At 38.8% G+C, this 20,929-nt stretch overlaps 2 protein-coding genes across 3 annotated transcripts; both read right to left on the bottom strand.

The window, feature by feature from the left end:
• Window positions 1-958: 958 nt before the first annotated feature.
• LOC122043238 lies at window positions 959-7,951 on the bottom strand. Its single transcript, XM_042603768.1, has 6 exons — window positions 7,544-7,951; window positions 5,598-5,686; window positions 5,250-5,316; window positions 2,782-4,694; window positions 1,910-2,072; window positions 959-1,832 (listed from the first exon to the last, which is right to left on the bottom strand). The coding sequence occupies exons 1-6, from the start codon at window positions 7,641-7,643 to the stop codon at window positions 1,201-1,203; spliced, it is 2,964 nt and encodes a 987-aa protein (XP_042459702.1). The 5' UTR covers window positions 7,644-7,951; the 3' UTR covers window positions 959-1,200.
• Window positions 7,952-11,637: 3,686 nt separating this feature from the next.
• Window positions 11,638-19,631, bottom strand: LOC122043237. 2 transcript variants are annotated; one of them, XR_006129464.1, is made up of 10 exons: window positions 19,302-19,536; window positions 18,933-19,028; window positions 13,025-13,109; window positions 12,769-12,890; window positions 12,605-12,629; window positions 12,437-12,520; window positions 12,327-12,356; window positions 12,148-12,225; window positions 11,988-12,052; window positions 11,638-11,862 (listed from the first exon to the last, which is right to left on the bottom strand). XR_006129464.1 is itself a non-coding variant. In XM_042603766.1 (10 exons), the coding sequence occupies exons 1-9, from the start codon at window positions 19,389-19,391 to the stop codon at window positions 11,989-11,991; spliced, it is 702 nt and encodes a 233-aa protein (XP_042459700.1). In that variant the 5' UTR covers window positions 19,392-19,631; the 3' UTR covers window positions 11,638-11,862; window position 11,988. The 2 variants fall into 2 exon arrangements, 1 of the variants encoding a protein (XP_042459700.1); XM_042603766.1 differs by having other exon boundaries at window positions 12,148-12,253; window positions 19,302-19,631.
• Between the last annotated feature and the right edge of the window lie 1,298 nt (window positions 19,632-20,929).

Raw genomic sequence — 20,929 nt, 5'->3', positions numbered from 1 at the left:
TAATATTTAGAATGAAATCTTTCCTGTAATATATCTCCACTCGCGTTGCATGATTTTTTTCTTGAATAAAAATTGAAGAACATAAAAAAGGTAACAGTTAGACAAATCCTTTAATATGGTCCACGAAGAGTAACAACAATCCATTCTCGTTGGCGCCTAATTTATCTGTCTAATGAATCATTTGATATCAGCGATATCATCTTTGTTTTTTTTCCAATGAATAATAGCAACAATGCCAAAAGTCATAAAACAATATAGTTTGTAGAATCATGATCTTATATAATAAATTAGTTTTCTCAGAACGGTCTAGTGATTAGTATATGAGGTATTATCATCATGAGATTTGAGGTTCGAATCTCGACAAAATCAAGATAAATACCTCCCTTATGTACTAGTCATTATTCTAAAGACTAGTAACCGTTCGTGATTTACTTTATTCGTGTTGGTCTTGGGACGATTAATCCTATATGATCACTCTGATTATGCTATGATTTCAGAGAAAAATGATTCCAAACGATCCCAGATTGATTTGGTATTTCCAAATCTTAAGATCAACTAATCTGACTATGATTCTATAAACTATAGGTGGTGTAGATTCCTTAAATAACCAAAATTTAAATCTCACCTAAGATACATAAAAACTTGTAATACTAGACCATCCGCTAAAACTCATCTGCATAATTTATTTTGATAATTTATAAAAAAAAATTTATGAAACTGGGACAATCACCTCCCAGATTAGCCACCGCGTTATATCAGAATAAAACATTTTTCAAAGAAAGAAAAAAAAAAAGACAAAGGCTTATAAGTAAGTAAACAATAGTTCTATCAAAAGAAACATTGTGTTTTTCAAACTCATTTTCCCTACTAACCAAATATATTGCAAGAGAAATGAAACTGCATCAGCTAACTGTAAATTTTACTGCTTTCAGTTTCGCTACTTCGAAACTTCTGAACATATTCAATCAAAGAGAAACTTGATTTTTAATTAAGGTTTGCATGGTTCTTAAAGATTTTACATGAATAGCTGATCTGCTTTTTCATATTCATATTGAAGATGGCTGACATGTAAAGGTTGATCTTGCCAGACCCATTCTGAAGATGACACAGTTGGCATTTGATCAGCCATCAGTGTATTGATCAGTGCGGCAAATATTCCCTTGCAAGTGTTATTGCAGGCAATAGCAAACAGCTCGATGCCTATCCAGTGATAAATTCCAAAATAACTTCGTCCAGGATTTCATCGCCTAGAATTTGCTCCAAGTCTTTCGCAGTAACTTCAGTATCATCTTCAACCCGTAACCAACCTGGGTCCAGAATCATCTCATCCAAGTTGTAGTTCAGTTCCTTCCTTTGAATATCTACCATTTGCCACAGACCTTCAGCAAGGCTCTTGTCCTTCCAAGCCGATATAGACTTACTTGATGGCCTGTGGGGGTGCACATTGGTGGAAGGGGCCATCATCCACATTAAACTGGAACTAACGAGATCAAACAACAACTTCCTTTCTGCTCTTGACCACGATTCCATAGCACCATATTTTTTTTCAAGTTGTTCATAGACATCTGGACTCGCAAGATGATCATGAGAGTAGGACGCAGCAGAGAATCCATCTTGGTTACCACCATGAATACCGGACTCGATGAGGATATCAAGCAAGTATGAAAAGTCTCGATCGTCATCATCTGTAAAGTCTTCAAGTTTCTCCTCTACTGGTAGAGCCAACTGATTATCTCCTGCGGGTTCACCGTCTCTCTCTGTGGTGATGTCAAGTTCTGCATCATACCTTTCTGCTGACTCCAGTTTAAGAAGTCTGAGTTGCATTCTCAGCTCTGCAAGAAAGGAAAATTTAGTGTCATATTTCTATGCTAAGAGCTTGAAACAGAACACGAAGAATTTCTTCTCATACCTTGAAGATCAGCACTGATTCTCTCAAAGCATCCAGAAGATAAACTTTCTTCTTCAGATCGAAGCTCCAGGACAGAAATTGGGCTTGGCTGTTCACCTTCTTTGGTGCTCAGAACAAGTACTTGGCCACATGTCCCTAGTTGGGGATGCTGAATCAAATCATCCTGAATCCACAAAAAATGCCCAAGAAAATGATTTTAGTACAGAAAAAAATGCAGAATTTTACAAAAAAAAAAAAAAGGAACCTAGATAAAGAACAAAAGAAAGAATAACTTTAAGATCCTAACATTGTAAATGGAATGGATTTGACCAGACTGGTATGGTATCAACAGCTCCGGTCCTTCTACAGAGGAGGCCCGGGGCGGAAAAAAAAAAGTCCAAAATAAATTTGGTCCCCAACTACTCAAGGCCCTAATTACATACCTAAAAAGATAAAAGTAAAAGACAATATCAAAAATTCTGAAATATGAATTTGGGCCCAACTATTCAAGGCCCGAATTACATGCCTATAATACATAATACTAAAAAAAAAAATTTTGGACCCACGGCCATCGCCCAGTGCCGCCCTCCTCCAGGGCTGGCCCTGGGTATCAAGTCTCTAAATAGTAGGGAACCATAGCAGATTGTTAATGATAGAAAAATGTTGAGTTGCAAGTAGAATAATTGTCAAATTATTTCAGTATAAACTGCTTGCTATCATGATGATCATGCCAAAAGAAATAGACAAAATGCTGCAAGATCATATTAAAAGAAGAATCATAGCTCCTTTGATATTACTATCTATAGTAAATGGTTAGATGAAAAGATTATGATATCATGAAACTATAGGATCAGAGCAAAGCTCAAACTTATCTCAGAGCAATAGGAAAGCACCTTATCTGTACTATCATTGTTGCAAACAGAAAACCCATCCGGCTCGGGCAGTGACTGTATAAACAACTGCTTCACATTCTCTTGTGTTGTTGCTGAAATGCTTCCATTTTCACAAACAGGAAACAGCAAGGTCTCTGTGGGGTACATAGTTTCAGTGTCAGACTGTAAAGGATGTAAAATATCTTCTTCTGAGAGAATTCTGACATGTATGTTGCTCCTCAGTTCTTCCGATTGAACATGAATCTCAAGCTCAGGTAGTTTGTTATCTTCTCCAATAGGCTGTGACTGGTGAGGCTTACTGCTGGAATACCCAGAATTTCCGACAAAAGGCTTCTGCCACATCCCAACATTTGCATCTGAAAAAACATCAGGGCTCATATTTAGTACATCCTTGAGCATGTAACAGGTATTGCCGCCACCTTGTTTTCTGTAGCTTAATTTTGGCCCTTCATAGGCAGTAGAAGAAGCAGGAAGAGACTTGGACCTTAGTAATTTTGAAGATTTCTCATCTACCCATTCATCCTTGCTGCGATTAATTAATGGAGAGTCCCAATACCCAACTACCTCATTTCCAGCAAAATAGTCGGTTGAAACCTTCCTCATATCCAATGGAATCACATTGGCATCTGATGTCGCTCTATCAGATAATGCAAGCATTTCACCAAGTGTGTTCACACCCCTGGCAGCAATGCCATCTTTACACTGATGAGTCATCTTCCATCTCTCAGACATGCGTTTCCTAGCCTCTCTGCTCACTGATGTTTCAGTTGAGTATGAAGATGAAGGGCTGAAGTCGTTACACCTCTCATCAGAGTGGGGTGGACACGAGTAATATGATTCAGAATTGTTGAGCATAAAATTATTTAACTTAGTACATGACCTTTCCTTCCGAGCACATGTTTTCAGTTCTGAGTTGATTGCTCTCTTGGAATGACTACCTTCAGTATGCTTCATCTGTCCTGCAATCTCCCGAGCAATTTCTCTGGAGCCCTTAACCTTGTTAGACAAATGTCCGATATTTTGAGTACTATCTCTTCCTTCCTCATACAACTCCTTAATTGCTGAAACTACAGATTTTGTGGGCTTTCTTGAACCAAAGCGTAAGTTTTCACGTGAAAAAGGAACAGGCTCAAACATCTTCTGAGTCTTCTCAAGGCTTGGTTTTAGAACTACAATACGAGTAGGATGTACAAGAGATTCAGTCTTACCCAAGTATGGTGAAGTCGAAGGATATTGTGATGCAGAATTACAGTATCCTTTGATAGGTCTTGGTGGAGATTTCCTGAAAGAAGGAGGTTCTTTGTTTTTGAGAGAGTAACTATTGCATTTTCTCTCCGACTTTGCAGTTTTACTGTTTCTACACCTGCCATCTTTTGAAGACTTCAGCACTGTAATTTCACTAAGATGTCCAAGATCCACATCTTCTAAATGCTCAGCAAACAAGGAATGTCGATCATGCAGAATTTCCAAGAAAAGGTCTTTGTTGGAATGGAGAATTTCCAATGCATCATCAAATTTTTTAGTGTTGTGAAGTTCTTCATTGGTTGACAGTCGTTTGACATCCATAAACTTCTGCCTTAAGAATTTTTTTTCAGTCTCACTTCCTTTAAAACTTTGTCGTTCCTTTCGAGTTGATTGGTTCTTATGTCCTTTAAATTTTGTTGTCTCCATTACTTCAAAAATATCTTTGAATTCTTGATTATTACAGCTATGTAGGCATGAATGTTCCATCGATTGTATAAATTTTCCGTGAGACCCTGTAGAGGAAACTGACTGAAAACTAGTTTCAACATTCTTCCTTTGTTTATGGACTTGTTGAGGTAGTGGAGGTGCAACTGTATCAAGACCCATCAATTTTGCAACTACACTAGGAGAGTGATGCCTACTCTCTTTTTCTATCAACATCTCTTCATCTATTAGTTCTTGAATTGAAGACTTCAGCACTGTAATTTCACTAAGATGCCCAAGATCCACATCTTCTAAATGCTCGGCAAACAAGGAATGTCGATCATGCAGAATTTCCAAGAAAAGGTCTTTGTTGGAATGGAGAATTTCCAATGCATCATCAAATTTTTTAGTGTTGTGAAGTTCTTCATTGGTTGACAGTCGTTTGACATCCATAAACTTCTGCCTTAAGAATTTTTTTTCAGTCTCACTTCCTTTAAAACTTTGTCGTTCCTTTCGAGTTGATTGGTTCTTATGTCCTTTAAATTTTGTTGTCTCCATTACTTCAAAAATATCTTTGAATTCTTGATTATTACAGCTATGTAGGCATGAATGTTCCATCGATTGTATAAATTTTCCGTGAGACCCTGTAGAGGAAACTGACTGAAAACTAGTTTCAACATTCTTCCTTTGTTTATGGACTTGTTGAGGTAGTGGAGGTGCAACTGTATCAAGACCCATCAATTTTGCAACTACACTAGGAGAGTGATGCCTACTCTCTTTTTCTATCAACATCTCTTCATCTATTAGTTCTTGAATTGGCTTAGCGATCACTCTCTTAGATGAGCTTTGCTTAAGTTTGAGGGTAAACTATCAAAATAAAACCAATAGAATGTCAGTTAACAAAGGATTTGTACCAAACTCACAGATGAAAATAACAAAAAAAAAGTTTAAACCAATAAGTCAAACAGAAAATATTGGTTGCTTGTAAAAAATAATACTCAAGTAGCATTTTTTTTACTAAAAGAATTGGCAAGAAGCTAACTACAAAACACATTACTTACACATTTTGAATTTTTTTGGTGAAACGTCACAGCTAGCAGAAAAGAAATTTTTAGGTATCCATAGAATTAGTAGAGCAAACCACTTACAGAATTCTCTTCAAGAGAAGAGAAATTATTGCAATCATAATCTTGCGCCATTCTTGCCACATTTGTTTGTCGCTTAAATTGGTCATGCCCTGCAATAAAAGAACCAATCTAATATAAGACCCACAAGGTATAATATATGCATAATCTGAAATTCATCTACAAGCTACTATAGAAATTATGGATAAAACAGTACAAATAGACAACTGAAAAGCAAGACAGACTTTTAGAAACTTGGTTAAACTATTTCACAAATTACATGGGTATACGTTAGTCACATCTCCATAATTTGGTGAAAAAGACTTGCAAAATATAGAACAAGATATTTTACCAAAATATCTTATTTACTTGCACATAGTTGCATATGCTACTAAATAAGTTTGAGGTGCTTGGCATAGTTTTAAGTTGGCTCTCATGAACTAAGATAACTCTCCACCTCTTCCATTTGAGCTCTACGGCAACATGTTAAAATCCTTATTACCAATTGACAGAATCATGATACAACTTGGATATTAATTGCTAGAGATGTGATATTTCACCAATTGTTAGACACACAAGCATCTATAAATGTCATGGAAACAAGATAGAGAGCTTCAAGGAAGAAAGATAAAAACAAGAGAAGTGAGATCAGATAGAACAAGAGAGATCTCATACGGTCCAACCAGTTAGTCTACATCCATCACACCATAGAGTGCTTTCTCTTATGACAACACCAGCATATATCATATCTTTTGAACAATCATTGAATAATATAGCAAATGATTTACTCCTTTTGTTATAGACCAAGAAATCAAAGGCATATAAGCAAATCTCATATTTAGTGGATCTCTATATGACCATTTAGCAACTTCCAGAAGTGAATGACATGCACACAAGATAAAGGATTATCAAATCATGAAGGTATATCTACTTATATTACAAGAACAAACGAACAGATGGCCAACTTGGGAAAGCTAGCAACACCCCTAGTAGCCTAATATGTATATCCACTCATGGCCTGGAAGGTAGCCTCCAGTATAACTGTGCCTTTCAGAAATTAATGACAAGCTTGCTTAACTATACTTCAAATAAACTGTATGACACAATTGGTGTTACCCATATGAAAATTTAAAAAATACTTCTATAAACCAAAGCAAATATTGACTAAAAATTAGATGCCATAACCCCGGAGAAGATAAGATGCTTTTAGCCATGGGATGACGTTAAAGTAATTCAACAAGAAGCAAAACAAAGAAGCATCTAGGGTCCAAATTTCAGAAGACAAACTTCGTATTGAAATAAAATCCAAGTTTGAAAAGAAAAAATCAAATAAGATTTTTCTTGTCACTTGTTAAAAAAACAATCAAAATAGCGTGAATGTAGAATCAAAAGTTGAAACTATAAGACGGCAAGAAGCATCTCATAGCAGGTGCATATGGAACGATTTAGAAGCGGCATGTATCGAGTATTTCTGGTGCTTGTTGCGACAAAGGATCAGTTCTGCTCACACCAAATCTTATGCAATATTGGAGTTATCAATTGTAGAACAAAAGAAATCAACAAACATTTGCAAGTAAAAGCATCTTGATGATGGTATTGAATCTCTTAGTTAAGCGTCCTAGACACGAAAACCAAATCGCCTAGAGAATCTGGATCCTAATGTAGAAACATTTGGTACTCCCAAAGAAGTAATTTTAAATGATTGTTTTCGAAGTAAACCTGCAGGCACAAAGAAAGGGAGCGGATGCTATGTAAAAACTTTGAAAAGCAGTTGGGAAGAGAAGACGCCAAGGATTCCGAGACCATTCGAAAAAACACGCAACAAAAAGTATATATACGGAAAAGACTCATTTTTTTCGTACACTCGCGTCAGATCATGAAATCCCAACGTCGAGAGCACCCAGAAAACACAAGAACCCAAGGGAAGAAAAGAAACAAACTCGAACTAAGATTAGGTGCAGAACATTGACCTTCTCCATGGGAAGACGCCGCTGCCGCGGCCCTTTCCAAACCAAACTCCGCCCTCCGCGCCTTCTCGGCGCGGTGGTACCCGAAGACTCCTTTGTACATTTCCGACCTCCAGAGTCCCCCAAAGATCTGACGACCAAAACTGAGCAACCGACGTATATAAGCAGCTCAAAAGCAGAACGCACCACTCCGCTCCAAGGAAGAAGGGACCCCGAACCCTAGATGCTAACAGCTTCTGCGACGCCCCGAGGGGGCAGTGCAACTACAGATCTAGAAACGTCGAAGAAGAAGAGGAAGAGGATGCATACGGCTGAGGAATCGTAAATCGTAAGGGAAGGAGAAGAGGGAGGGAGAGTGGGGGCTTCTAGCACAGCCTTCTCGTACTCAGGGCCAAAAATGGATTTTTTAATACGTGAGAAAGGAGAAAAGGAAGCGTTTTTGAACGTTCAAAATGGAAGTAGCCTTCTGTTCCGTCTCACGCTTGGGCGCCAAGCGATGGTCCCTGCGACGATGGCAGACCCGCTGAACAGGAAACAGGACTTTTGATGCCACTCGGGCCTCCGATTCCGGTAGGACCCGGACATCTGACCGATAGAGAAATTTTGTCCGCTGTCTCGGACAGGACACTGCGTGTATATTCTTGGGCCATGTGCGCTGATCAGCTCGTGATGAGCCCTGTGTCGCTTCAGACAGGACCCACGATACTCTCGTCAAATGATCGAGAGACGGTGGGTACATACTAAACATTAACTATTTATCCCAAAAAAAAAAAAAACACTTACTTTAAATTTTAAATATGGTAGTTTAAATTTTTTAAAGTCATTTATCATACTTATTTCTTAAATTTAGATTTGATAAATAATTTAAAATGAAATTTTTATTATAAAAATAAAATAATATTTATTTTTAATTTCTCCTTTCATAAAAAGAAAAGAAAAAAAAAATAAAAATTAAAGAATGATGAAAATTTTAGGATTATTGATATAATGTGTAGTGAAAAATGATTGTCTAAATTTAATAAAGTAAATTATTTACCTTTAATTTTAGATATAATAATAAAAAAATTGATGTGAATGTTGTAATATATTTAGTGTTCATTCAATGGATGAGATGAATTTGAATCAAATTAAAATAAAAATATTATAAAAAATTTCGATCCGAACTTAAACTCATTTTAAAAATTTTAAATCTGAATTTAAATCATCAGAATAACCTATCCGATCCCTTTTTTTAAATTACCCTTCCATAATTCTTCACTTTTATATTATATTTTATCATTATTATACTAACCTAACATTTTACATAAATCTTAATTTTAAAAATAAAATTTAATTTAATATAAAAAATCTTTTAAATATTAAATTTAAATCCAAGTCTGAATCTATACCAACACAAACAATCTTCAATTTGAATTCAATCCAAAAACCCCATCCTAGTCCATTTTATACCCCCTACATCTCCTAGTGTTATAAAATTTTAGTTTTTTTATAATATATATAATTTAAAAAATCGAAAGAAATTTTTATATATTGCATTGTATCATGTAATATTAATTTAATCACTTTACGACAAACAATGTCACTCCAACTACATTACACTCTTAGAAATATAAATTTAGGCCTATATATATATATATGTTTATTTATTTTTTTTGAAGACATTAATATATGACATAACTCTTTAATCGGCGTTGATGGTGGCTGTAGGCTCATGAAATGAATAAAGACTTTCCCTCGATCACGGGTTAGAATTTTTTGATATTATCAATGTTCTTTTTTTATTTATTTATTTACGTGTGACAGTCTCTGCGGAATTTAAGATGACACGATAACTGGTTCATATTAAAATAAATAAATATAAATACAACATGTTAAGAATATTTAAAATACCAATAAATGACACTTTATGCTTATTTAAAAAGTCAAGACAGCATTCATAATTAAACTGAATCGCCATTAAAATCAATATCTAAAGGCACAAGTGTAAGTTTTTCAAATCTATAACGTTCTGCCGTAATCGTTTGGTCCTATGAAAATTTCTATTAATTATCAGGATAAATCAAGAATCACTCGTAATAGACAGTCTAAAAATTTAACATTTTTTAATTTTCAAATCTATAATTCTATATTAATGTTGGTTCTTAGTTATGATACAATGATAGAGTATTTATATATTTTAAAAATTACGGTGCACTATTGAAGAACTAGATAACTAATGCTTGTAAAAAAAATAACACTTTTTCCTTAGGATGGAATTAAGATTGATGCATTGATTGAGATAGAAACCGCGATCCGTGCGGAGATTGATTGACGTCCATTTTGCAAGTCTTCTTGGATCACATGGAGATGCTTATGATTTTATTTAAATCTTGAGGTGAGGAGAAAAGAGACAAGAAAAAAGCCGACAAATTCTAATTGCAAGCCTAACTTGAGATTGCCAATTGTAGGCGGTCATTTAATTCTTTTTAATTTCCTTTAACCACTACGCTACCTAAAATCCTCTAGCACGGCTACCAAATTGTTGGACAAAGTGATGACAAAAAATTAAAATTTTGTGTCAATTTGATTGATCGATTGATGGGACTTAAAGCTCCAATTAGTAACGAGATACTTGGAAAACAATTTCATAGGTTAATATTTATTTCTAAGTTATAATACACGGTAATTGTCCAAGTAAATTTTTTTAAAATATATTTATTTTTTATTTTACCTCCTCTATCTAAGCTACATTCAAAAACAATATCACTATGATATTAATTTTAAATGATGATAAAAGATGAATACGTTCATCCCAATATCCCCATTAATTCATCTTGAGATCAACACGAAGGAGATAATCATGGACGACTATTATGATAGTAACATCTCACGGACTAACCACTAGATCATCCCGAGAGGACCGCCACTATGATATTTGATCCTCTCCGAGAGCTGAGTCGATGGATGCCGAGGATGTGACGTTTTCTACTGCCTCCGTATGATCTCCGTGATGATGTGGACATCCGATGAACCTGCAACAAAGTCGGGCCGGGAAAGGGATCCCGACGACGACCCTCCGACGCTCAAGTAAGGCAGTGAGGAAGCAGAGTAACGAGACTGTGGCTACAGTATATGAGAATCCATACCTTTGTCGAAGTTGAAGGTCCTTATATAGGATCCCTGGGGGCGCGTGCACGTTTCTTGACGCGTGCACGTTCCCCAAAGCATACCTCGAAACAGATGTGTCAGAAAAGCCTGTCTAATGCATACCGCAACCATCCGAGCATATCCCTGATATGACAGTAGAAACTTCCACCATATGATTTTCTATACGCCCTGGCTGTCGACCATGCTGTCGATCGGCGGCAGCTGCCTCGAGGCTAATATCACCAATTGCCCTTTTTATCATCTTCTGAGTCTTTTGTTTGTTACTAAATCGGACGGGATGGTCGTTCGACCCCATGGCGCCCGGGAATGCAAGCATACCGGACCGAGCGAGAAAGCCACTTGGTCACATACTCGAACAGGAATGTGTCGTAGTTGCTTGCAGCTCAGCCGAGCAGACCACTCGGCTCTCTTCGTGCCAATCTGGAAGCTATCCCGGTCGGTCGGCTAGGTGGCCTTCTCGATCGGTAAGGCCCTAAGACTGATCTTCTTGACTTTGACCTCCACGTGTCGTTGATCTCTACCTGAGTGGGTCCGCCTATCCTTATCACTGGATGAATATTAATTTTAAAGAACATATGGTAATTGGTGGAAGAGATAAAATGAAAAATAAATGAATCTTTACCAAATCTACGTGCTTTAAAATTTTCATAATTTTAAATGTGTTTTTTAATGAATTCTTAATAACCTAAAAAGAAAACTTCCGTCTTTGTATTAATGTTTAATGTCGAAGATAAAAAATAATGCAAATAATTAAAAATGTTTCACCTATTTAAATTGCCAGCTTATCTACTACTTGAAATGAACATTCACTAAAATTACAATTAGTCTAATATGTATTTATGATCTCTTTATGTGGATGACTCTCTTTCTCTCTCTCAGTATGTATATTAGTATTTCTCTATATATAGAGATACTAGTTCATAAATGTTACCTTTTAATTCTAACAAATATTTTTAGTTCAATCAACTAATTTCATTTAATTCAAAGAGATGTTAATTCAATTGACTTCTTTTTTACTATGAATTTCTTACAGCACATGAAATAAGATCAAATTAAGTTTTTTCTTGAAATTCAATCAGGTGAGATCCATTCCAAACATCTTGAACCAGTGATGAATATTGTAAATCTACAATTGCTTCAAATGTCAGGAGAATCTTTACACAAACTCAATAAACCTGCACAAAATAATAAAGATATCAGCACAATCTAAAAAAGAAGGTACCTGGGATTGCGAATGGACAAAACAGATTCAATGTTTGAAAGTTTGGTTGAGATTATGTGCATTTAAAAGAAAGTATACCTCAAGATAGAATAACAAGAGCAAGATAAATGGATGCACAGAGAAATATAAATGATATTAAACCCCTGAAAAGAAAACAAAATCTTAAATAAGGAGAATGAGCATAATAGAAGGTGAAATATGTTATCTGATGAATTCGTCCATCAGTAATGAATCTCACCAAATAACCCCCCACCCAACACCATTGCAGGGGCATGGACAAATTTCAGCAAACTTCTCGGCATCGCTAGAGTGAACTCTTCGAGATATTAGATCATCATAGATATCTACGGTATATAATGCCTCAGATGGTTTTTCAAGAGGAGAATTTAATGACAGAATGTGTCGAGTTAATCTTACCATAGACAGAAAACAAGCTGTTCATGACACCTACATTGAGAAGAAACAAAGGAGATTATAGTCTGGATAAGTTCATAAAAGAAGAAATTGAAAGACAAACAGATTTGTACCTATAAACAGAATAACAAACCGGAGAATGCGAACTGTTGTAGTTTCTTGCAGAAGCCAAACAATGGCAAGAAATATGATAAAGCCTAGAGAACAGGAGCGAATCAATTTAAATTCAGAATCCCCATCCAAGTTTTCATTAGTAAAGTAACTGGGTTTTCAGTACACACCTATGCAAAGTCCTCGGAGCAACCACTGGATATCGTTAGTACAGAAACATAGCATATAAGGATATGAATAGGAAAAAAACAATGTTTTGGTTAAGATTGAAATGACGACGACACAAGGTAAAGACTTGAAAAAGTAGAATCATTAAGAAAGTATAATTCCTTACATTTTGTGCAACAAATAATACAACAACTAGAGCAAGAAGAAAGCAACCAGCTGCAATTCTTGTTGTGAGAAGATTAGTCGATGCAAGAATGAAAACCATTCCCCAAAATGAAGAGCCAAGATCTGGATTGACATTGATGATAATTTATAATAAAGCACCATGATGATATGGAAAGAGTCTGTCTAAGCAATTATTTAATCAAAAGAGCTGGTACAAATGATCAGTTTAAGTTGAAAGTTCAAAGTAGAATTATTACATCCAGCAGGTAAAATGAGCCAATAGATGCCACCACGAGTGTGTGTGACCCCACCCTCATTGGCATGCACCTGTATACCTTCAACCTGTTTGAATCGTATGATTTGTTAATAGTCCAATGGCATACCGGACTGTGACACTCTATAAGATAGCATCACTTTCTACCATAATAAATCAACAAAATGACAGAACTATAAAGATTGGACAAAAAAAATTGATTGGTCTAATTAAGAAACTAAAGCTTGACGGTCAGGGGATAAACACTTGAAGAATAATTAATAAATCCTTGCAAGAGATCAAACTGCGTGAATATCACTGGATTTTAGTAGCAGATCCTGAGACTTTTTTCAGTGAAAAATGAGAGAGGCCAATTGTCCTTTCATGCATAGGTGATACACAAAAAGGGCTCCATGGAATACATCTCAGGTAGAACAAGACAGTGGAAAAATTAGCTGAAATCAAAGTCCCAAAAGCCTCCAAGAATATTGTAAAAGGAGACAATGGAGAAAAATTAGATGATGGTCTAATTTCTCCTGCCAATATGTTAAGTATGCTAGCTATGTATCTCATGCATTCTGTGTTCACATGCAAAACTTGTTTTGCCTCTCTATAATCATAATGTGATATGTGTCCTCATCTAGTTCCCACAGTAAATACATGTAGCTGGGTTTGAAACACTTCTCCTCAATGGGTTGGATTGCTGACAATTTAACAAATCAATCCAACCAATATAAGATCCTTATTTTCAGGGACTCAGAGATAGCTTGCAGCTCCATAGTGGTCCCTTCCAAGAGAAACATTACACCTCTACTATGAGAATTAAGTAGGCCAATGTGACCATCTAGCAGCTAGAGTTAATCCAACAGCATTTAGTTTTATCATGATGATTTGTGGATTCCATTGCATTGATCATTGTTACTAAAGATACTAGGCTTGGTAACTGTGCGATTGAAGAAAAAGATCAATGCAGTTCAAAATTGTCACCTGATGCAGAGTCCTTGCATTAGAGTATTTATTCTGACTCAGTTGGAGATTTAAAATCTATTGGTTCCACCATTTAAAGTTCGATTTCTGTTTATTGCATATCAATTGACACCTAGATCATTACTGACAACAGACATTCATTAGATTTCCCTGTTTTTTGTTGTTAAACTGAGTAAAAGAGAGCACAACTCAATTAGCAGATTGATGGTGCTTGCTGTCAAGAATATAGTGAGATTAAATTGGGAGCTAAGTTGTGTGTATTTGGCCATCTAAAAGAATCCTGAAAAAGGCACCGCCAGGGAGGATCAACTGACCTATGTTTCTTTTAGAAAAAAAAAGGGTTCTTCAAATGCAAATCCTATAGGAAAAACTGACGAAGAAGAAAGCGGAAGATTGAATTACTATTCTCTAGAAATAAGAAAATATTATTAAAGATGACAAATGACGCTAAATAAAAAATTTATTTTAAAAGTCTAGGAACCCTAAGCCCCAATTGGTTTGTGAGAGAGTGACTTTGTTCCAACTACTGAGTCATTTGATTCATTAGACTTCCTATTGTCACACCAAAATGAGGGGAAAAAAGCTATGAACTGGTAATCAGACATCATTAATCATCCATAGGCACAGTGGAGAAATGTTGCCAATAGAGCATTTAAGACTAAAACCCGAATTCATATAAGACAAGACCAATAATAGTTACGATCCAAGGGAAAAAGGTTATGCTTAAGATGTATGTATTGTGCAAATTTTTCATGAGTTTCCTTTGTTGGCCCAAAAAGTTGATGTATAAAAGTGATGCTGATTTTCATGTAAAGCATCAGCCATTTGTATGTTGGAGTATGTGCGAGTAGTACCAGAATTTGATAGGCTTGCCTGGAAAATTTCATGCTTATCACCTAAACAAGATGTTGGTGATTATTTTTTTCTTTCTTATGATCATCAGTCATATAGAAATTGTTATTAGTAGGTACATCAGATCAACCAATTTTTATGAAAAAGTTGAACCAAAAGAACATCAAGGTAGGGATCAAATTGTCCAATTCATTGACCAGCTGTATACGCAACTGTATTCTGAAAAATTAAAACACAAATTATCAGATTCGTGTGAAAGATGTAAGCATACTGTCCTTATCCTTGAATGTTCTAGTGTTAATGGAATCCTTCGGAAGAGGAAAGACAAATCTTTTCCAAGTCAAACATGGCCACGTTAGTAGAAGCAATGTATATTAAGTCTTTTCCAGGTGAAAAGTTTCACGGCTATATTAGTAGAAGTAATGTATATGAGTGTCCCAATATAGTTCAATCTGTTCAGAGCCTATTTGAACATGAACAATACCACAGTTGGTCGGCAAACTTTGGTAGGCTGGCAGCCAAGTCAAGGCACATAATTTGTCCCAGTTTTCTCAATCTGTTTACAGACTGATCCTGTCCGAATATCGAATAAATGGAAAGTCGGGGATGTGGTGCTCCCGCTGACCATCTGTAGACTCTGCTCGGACCTGCAACACAGATGATGTCAGTGCCGAGCCAGGGAAGGGGTCCCCGGCGTTAGCCCTCCGACGCTCAAGTCAGTCACCAGCGATGAAGTAGAAGGCGGAGCAAAAATGAACAGTAGAGAGTACAGTGTCTCGCGTATTGCGTATCTCCGCCGATGCTTGGACCTCCCTTTATATAGGGCTCCTGTAGTGTGCGTGCATGCTTCCCAAGACGAGCACGCTTCTCAAAGTTCCCCTGAAAAGACACGGTAAAGTGTCTCTGACACAGTACCTTAACGACCGAGCATATCTCTGAAGTGACAGTAGAAGCCTCCGTCGTACGATCTTCTGGCTATCCATGCCCCGTGTCGGCGATACTAACTCCCAAAAGGATGTCAATGGATATCAGAGGGAGTGTACTGTTAGGCCGAGTGGGTTGGTCGCTCGGCCGGGATCTCGCCGCTCTGGTGTTCCATCCGGTGGGCCAGAATCTCGCTACTCTTGTGCGTGTGTCCGCTCAACCGAAGTTCCACTCTGTCACTGCCGAGACATGCTGCCAGGCCGAGTGGGGTAGCCGCTCGGTCGAAGTTGACCTCTGTCAATATCGAGCTCTGCTGTCTCGCTGAGCAGGTAGCCGCTCGGCTCGGCTTCTGCATCTCGTCGCCTCCTCCGTTCGGCGTCCAATAATCCATTGAGTGTCGGTCGTGTGACTCCTCCCCGTGTTGAAGGCAGCGGCGGATCAGGGTCTTCTCCCTCGATCGAGGCATGCTTCGCCCGACCGGCCGATGTTATCCGCGCGTTGACCGCCTTGACTTTGACCTCCACCATGGCTGCGAGGTGGGGCCCCTCATCATCACCACATCACATGCTTCCCCCTCAAGTCTAGTCGAAGGAGGTTGTAAGTCCGACTGACTGGACAATTGTCTGAGCAGTTTTCCACCCGATCGGCCTTCGGCATTACTTGGTTTCTGATCGGGATGTGACCGCTCTCTGCCGGTCGGCCTGTTGAAGCTTGTCGTTCGGCCGTAGGTATGCTCCCTCAATCCGGTCGACGCAACAAAGCTTTATACTTGTGAAAACTTTTCTTTGGCTGTCTTGGGCGAGCGCGAGTTAAGCTTACGTCACCCATATTTCTGGGAAATCGTGCAAATCTCTTCGCATTAAGGCTAAGCGTGCCCCCATGCCCTCATTAAATGTTGACCCGTGGCGATGTGCCACTTGTCCTGCCCACTGTCGCCGCACGCCTGACGTGACAGACAGATATCCGCTGGTGATGTGACGTTTGACAGTTCAAATTCAACGGTCATATCTCGCCCTGGGTTTCTGCGACGTAGATCGGACGGCTACGGTCGACCGGCCCTGAGGCTTATAAGCCCGTGCACGTAACCACCTTTGCGCACTTCTTTGAGTTCTTCGGCGACGCTCCTTCTGTGCTCCGGCGACGTTCCTCTTTCCTTGCTCCTCTAGCGACCTTTTTTCAGTAAGCTTCCTTCTCATCGCCCCTTATTTTCTCGTCTTTCGGTGTCTGTACTTCCTTGTCTTCAAGTTTTTTGACGTCTCATAGTGTTCCGACAATAATTTTGCCAGTAGGCTTTCTTTGCTTCACATTTCTTCACCTTCCCTTGTTTTTGCGATGGTGAGTTCCTCACAGCCTCCCGTCGGCATCCCTGGGCTTTGGTACACCTCTACCGAGTCCCGGTTTGACGCCGGCGACTCTGAGAGTTTGACAGCTGCATTCGAGTTTCCTCATGATTATCAAGTCTTTCTTCCCTCTCCATCTGATCGGCCAAATTCTCCGCCGCCCGACTGTCTCACATTCTTTAGAGATCAATTTACCTTCGGTCTGCGGTTTCCCATTCATCCCCTTTTCCCAGCCATTTGTAAATATTTTTGCATCTCCCTTCACCAATTAGTGTCGAACTCCTTTCGGCTACTGTGCAGGGTAGTTGTTCTATTCCGCCTGCACGGCATTCCTCTCACCCCTAGATCTTCCACTATTTTTATTATCCAAAATTGTCCGAGCCGGGGACTTTCCTTTTCCAAGCCCGAGTGGGCTTGGTTTTCTTCGACAAAATACCGACCTCCAACAAGCATTGGAGGGAATATTTCTTTTTTGTACGCCTTCCCGAGCGACCAGACTTCCCGACTCGCAGCTCGAAGTGGCGTCTCTGCTTCCAATACAAGAGTCGATTGGACTATCTCAACGCCGCTTCCATGTTGGCCGGTCAGAAGTATGACATTCACAAATTGCTGTTGGAGGGTGTCCTCTGCATCTTCGGCCTGAGTCCGACCGCACCTAGCTTCTGTCTTCTTGGCTCGGATGCAAGTTACGTTCCCACAGACGGCGCCAAATATGATCATGTCCGAATGTCGAAAAGATGGAAAGCCAGGGATGTAGCACTTCCGTTGACCGTCTGTAGACTCCGCTCGGACCTACAACACAGATGATGTCAGTGCCGAGACAGGGAAGGGGTCCCCGGTGTTGGCCCTCCGACGCTCAAGTCAGTCACCGACGATGAAGTATAAGGCGGAGCAAAAATGAAAACTAGAGAGCACAGTGTCTCGTGTATTGCGTATCTCCGCCGATGCTTTATATAGGGCTCCAGTAGCCCTGAAAAGACTTGTTAGTAAAGTGTCTTGACGCAATACCTTAACAGGCCGAGCATATCTCTAAAGTGACATTGGAAGCCTCCGTCATACGATCTTCTGGCTGTCCATGCCCGGTATCGGCAGCACCAACTCCCTAAAGGATGTCAATGGATATCAGAGGGAGTGTATTGTTAGGCCGAGCGAGTTGGTCGCTCGGTCGGGATCTCGCCGCTCTAGTGTTCCGTCCGGTCGGCCAGAACCTCGCTACTTCTGTGGGTGTGTCCGCTCGACCGAAGTTCCACTCTGCCACTGCCGAGACGTGCTGTCAGGCTAAGCGAGATAACTGCTCGGCCGAAGTTGACCTGTGTCAATGTCGAGCTCTGTTGTCTGCCGAGCGGGGTAGCCGCTCGGCTCGGCTTCTGCACCTCGTCGCCTCCTCCGTTTGATGTCCAATAATCCATTGAGCGTCGGTCGTTTGACTCCTCCCCGTGTCGAAGGCAACGGCTGATCGGGGCGTTCTCCCCCGGTCGGGCATGCTTCGCCCGACAGGCCGATGTTATCCACGCGTTGACCGTCTTGACTTTGACCTTCACCGTGGCCGCGGGATGGGGCCCCTCATCATCACCGCATCATAGACAATTTCAACAAGATCAAAACTCCCGTTGATTCTGCTATTCGAGCAGGCTGCTTGGTAATGATATGTATGTACGGACTACTGAGTGAGCAATGTACAACACAAACAAGAAGAAATCTCCAGGCAGAAGTTAAGGCAGATGGAGCCCAATATAAAACAGCAGGTAAAGCATGAATCACGAATTCACTGGAAAAGAAGCAACTGAGCAACAGAAGTGGCTTCCTTACATCACCGCAGGTTAATTTACAGGCTAGGGCATGACTCGTTTCATGAAGGAACACCGTGATGAGTTTGAAAGGTGTCAGCAGCACTGTCCTCCACAACTACAAGCGATCAAAACACCACCAGATCAGCAAGTAGAAAAGTCCAAGATCCGCGAAACTACCAATGTCAATAGAACCAAGCAACGGTAGTCAAATAAAAAAAGAAACATTTTGGCAGGAGCACTACTCCAATACCACATCATTCGCCACTAAAGTCACACACTTTATCAGATCAATCGGATAAAAAGGCACTTTTTTTATTTGCGGTCGGTCGGGTAGGTACTAGAAAACCATAGAGATCAGTATTACAGAAGGGGGAGAACTAGAACTGACGGCGAGGATGACGACGGTGAACACGGCGACGGAGATGATGAAAACTCCCTGGTTGTGATCACAGCAGCGCTGGAGCTCCCAATCGGGCATCTCTCTAGCCGGCTCCCTATCGTCTTTCTCCTGGAAACCAATGAACCGACGTAGAATCCGTCTAGATCTGGAGAAGAGAAGAGAGAATCGCCCAATCTGAGAGAGAAGGAGAAGGAAGCGAACGCTAAAGTGGTAATGACAAGGGACACGGAAGCGGTCAATTTGGTGAACTAATCTCTAACTTTTCAAACGCAACAGAATCAGCAGAGAGAGAGACAATTGCTCCAGTTTTTCGGTAAATTTTTTAAAAAACTATTTAATAAATATCATAAAGGGAAATATTTATTTATTTTTGACAGATATAGGGCGCCGTTAACGTCGACCGGGACGAGAAGCGGAGCCGTCCCTCTCCGCGCGATCAATCGCTGCCTGATCGGCAAGCAGTTGGTGCCTGTCGCGATGAAAACACTGGATCTGCGTGAACGTTCGATTCACCGATGTGAGATAATTAGTTATAATTAATTTCGCCCCAATAATTCAGTCGAACTATGAGACAGCTAAGAGATTAATCGACACCGTCCGTATACAATAATGGTGTTCTCGAGTTGCCCCCACGCGTTGGTCTGTCATGTTTATTTGTAGAGATCATGCGATCGATAAAAAAATATTTTATTAGATGTTTGTTTTTTATTTATTGTTATATATATCTAAAGTTTTTATAATATTTTTTAAATTTTAAAATAAATTATTTACTTTATTAAATATTGAAAATATTTTTTTTACTATATCTTTTATCTATTCTAAAATTTTTATTATCTTTATTTTTTTTATTATTTTCTTCTCTCTCCTACTTTTATTTATTATTTTCTCTCGTTCAATTCATTCCTTTATTTTTTTTTCTCTCCTATTATTTATAAAATCTAAATTTAAAAAATGAATAAGATAATTAATAAAAAAATTACATAAAATATAAAAGGTAAATTATATATTTAAGGAAACTGATGTTGATGCTCTAAATGTCACTATATTAAAATAAATTTTCTCATAATTTACACCCCCCCTTCTAGAGAATGTAGAGTCACCCTAAGTGATCGTTAAAATAACAGCTTCATCTTTTGCACCAATGGTCTTCTATGGTGTTCTCGAGTAGTCCATTAATAACCGGTTCCACCGAATAGGATGACTTGGAGATGTGATTGATAAGTTTCAACAATCAATCTCTTAAATTAGAAGTTATAATAACTTTCACCCCAAAGTCTCTCCTCCATATATGATTTTGAAATGAGATAAATAATAAGAGTTTCGCCCAACACAGTAGCTCTTTGCATAGGGGTTAGGCAACCTACGATGCATTTTGCATATGTTGAAAATTGACTACATGACATATTGAAGCAACATCACATGTAGGCACCAACCGTGTCAGTTCGTGGGAGCTAGAAGTTCTTGAGCAAAGAATAATATCAAGATTTGTAGCCCTGAGTTATCGCCCATGGCAACGACATTTTAGTGGTTTCAAACACCTATGGTTCAATTCTTAGTTATGACGCGCCGTAAGGTATTTTCCTCCGTGCAAATGTCTCGTCACCCAATAGCTAATA

Source organism: Zingiber officinale, chromosome 2A (genome assembly GCF_018446385.1).
Source record: "Zingiber officinale cultivar Zhangliang chromosome 2A, Zo_v1.1, whole genome shotgun sequence".
In the NCBI taxonomy this organism is placed as follows: Eukaryota; Viridiplantae; Streptophyta; class Magnoliopsida; order Zingiberales; family Zingiberaceae; genus Zingiber; species Zingiber officinale.
Note: the sequence above shows the minus strand (reverse complement) of the source record. Positions and strands in the feature narration are given on the sequence as shown.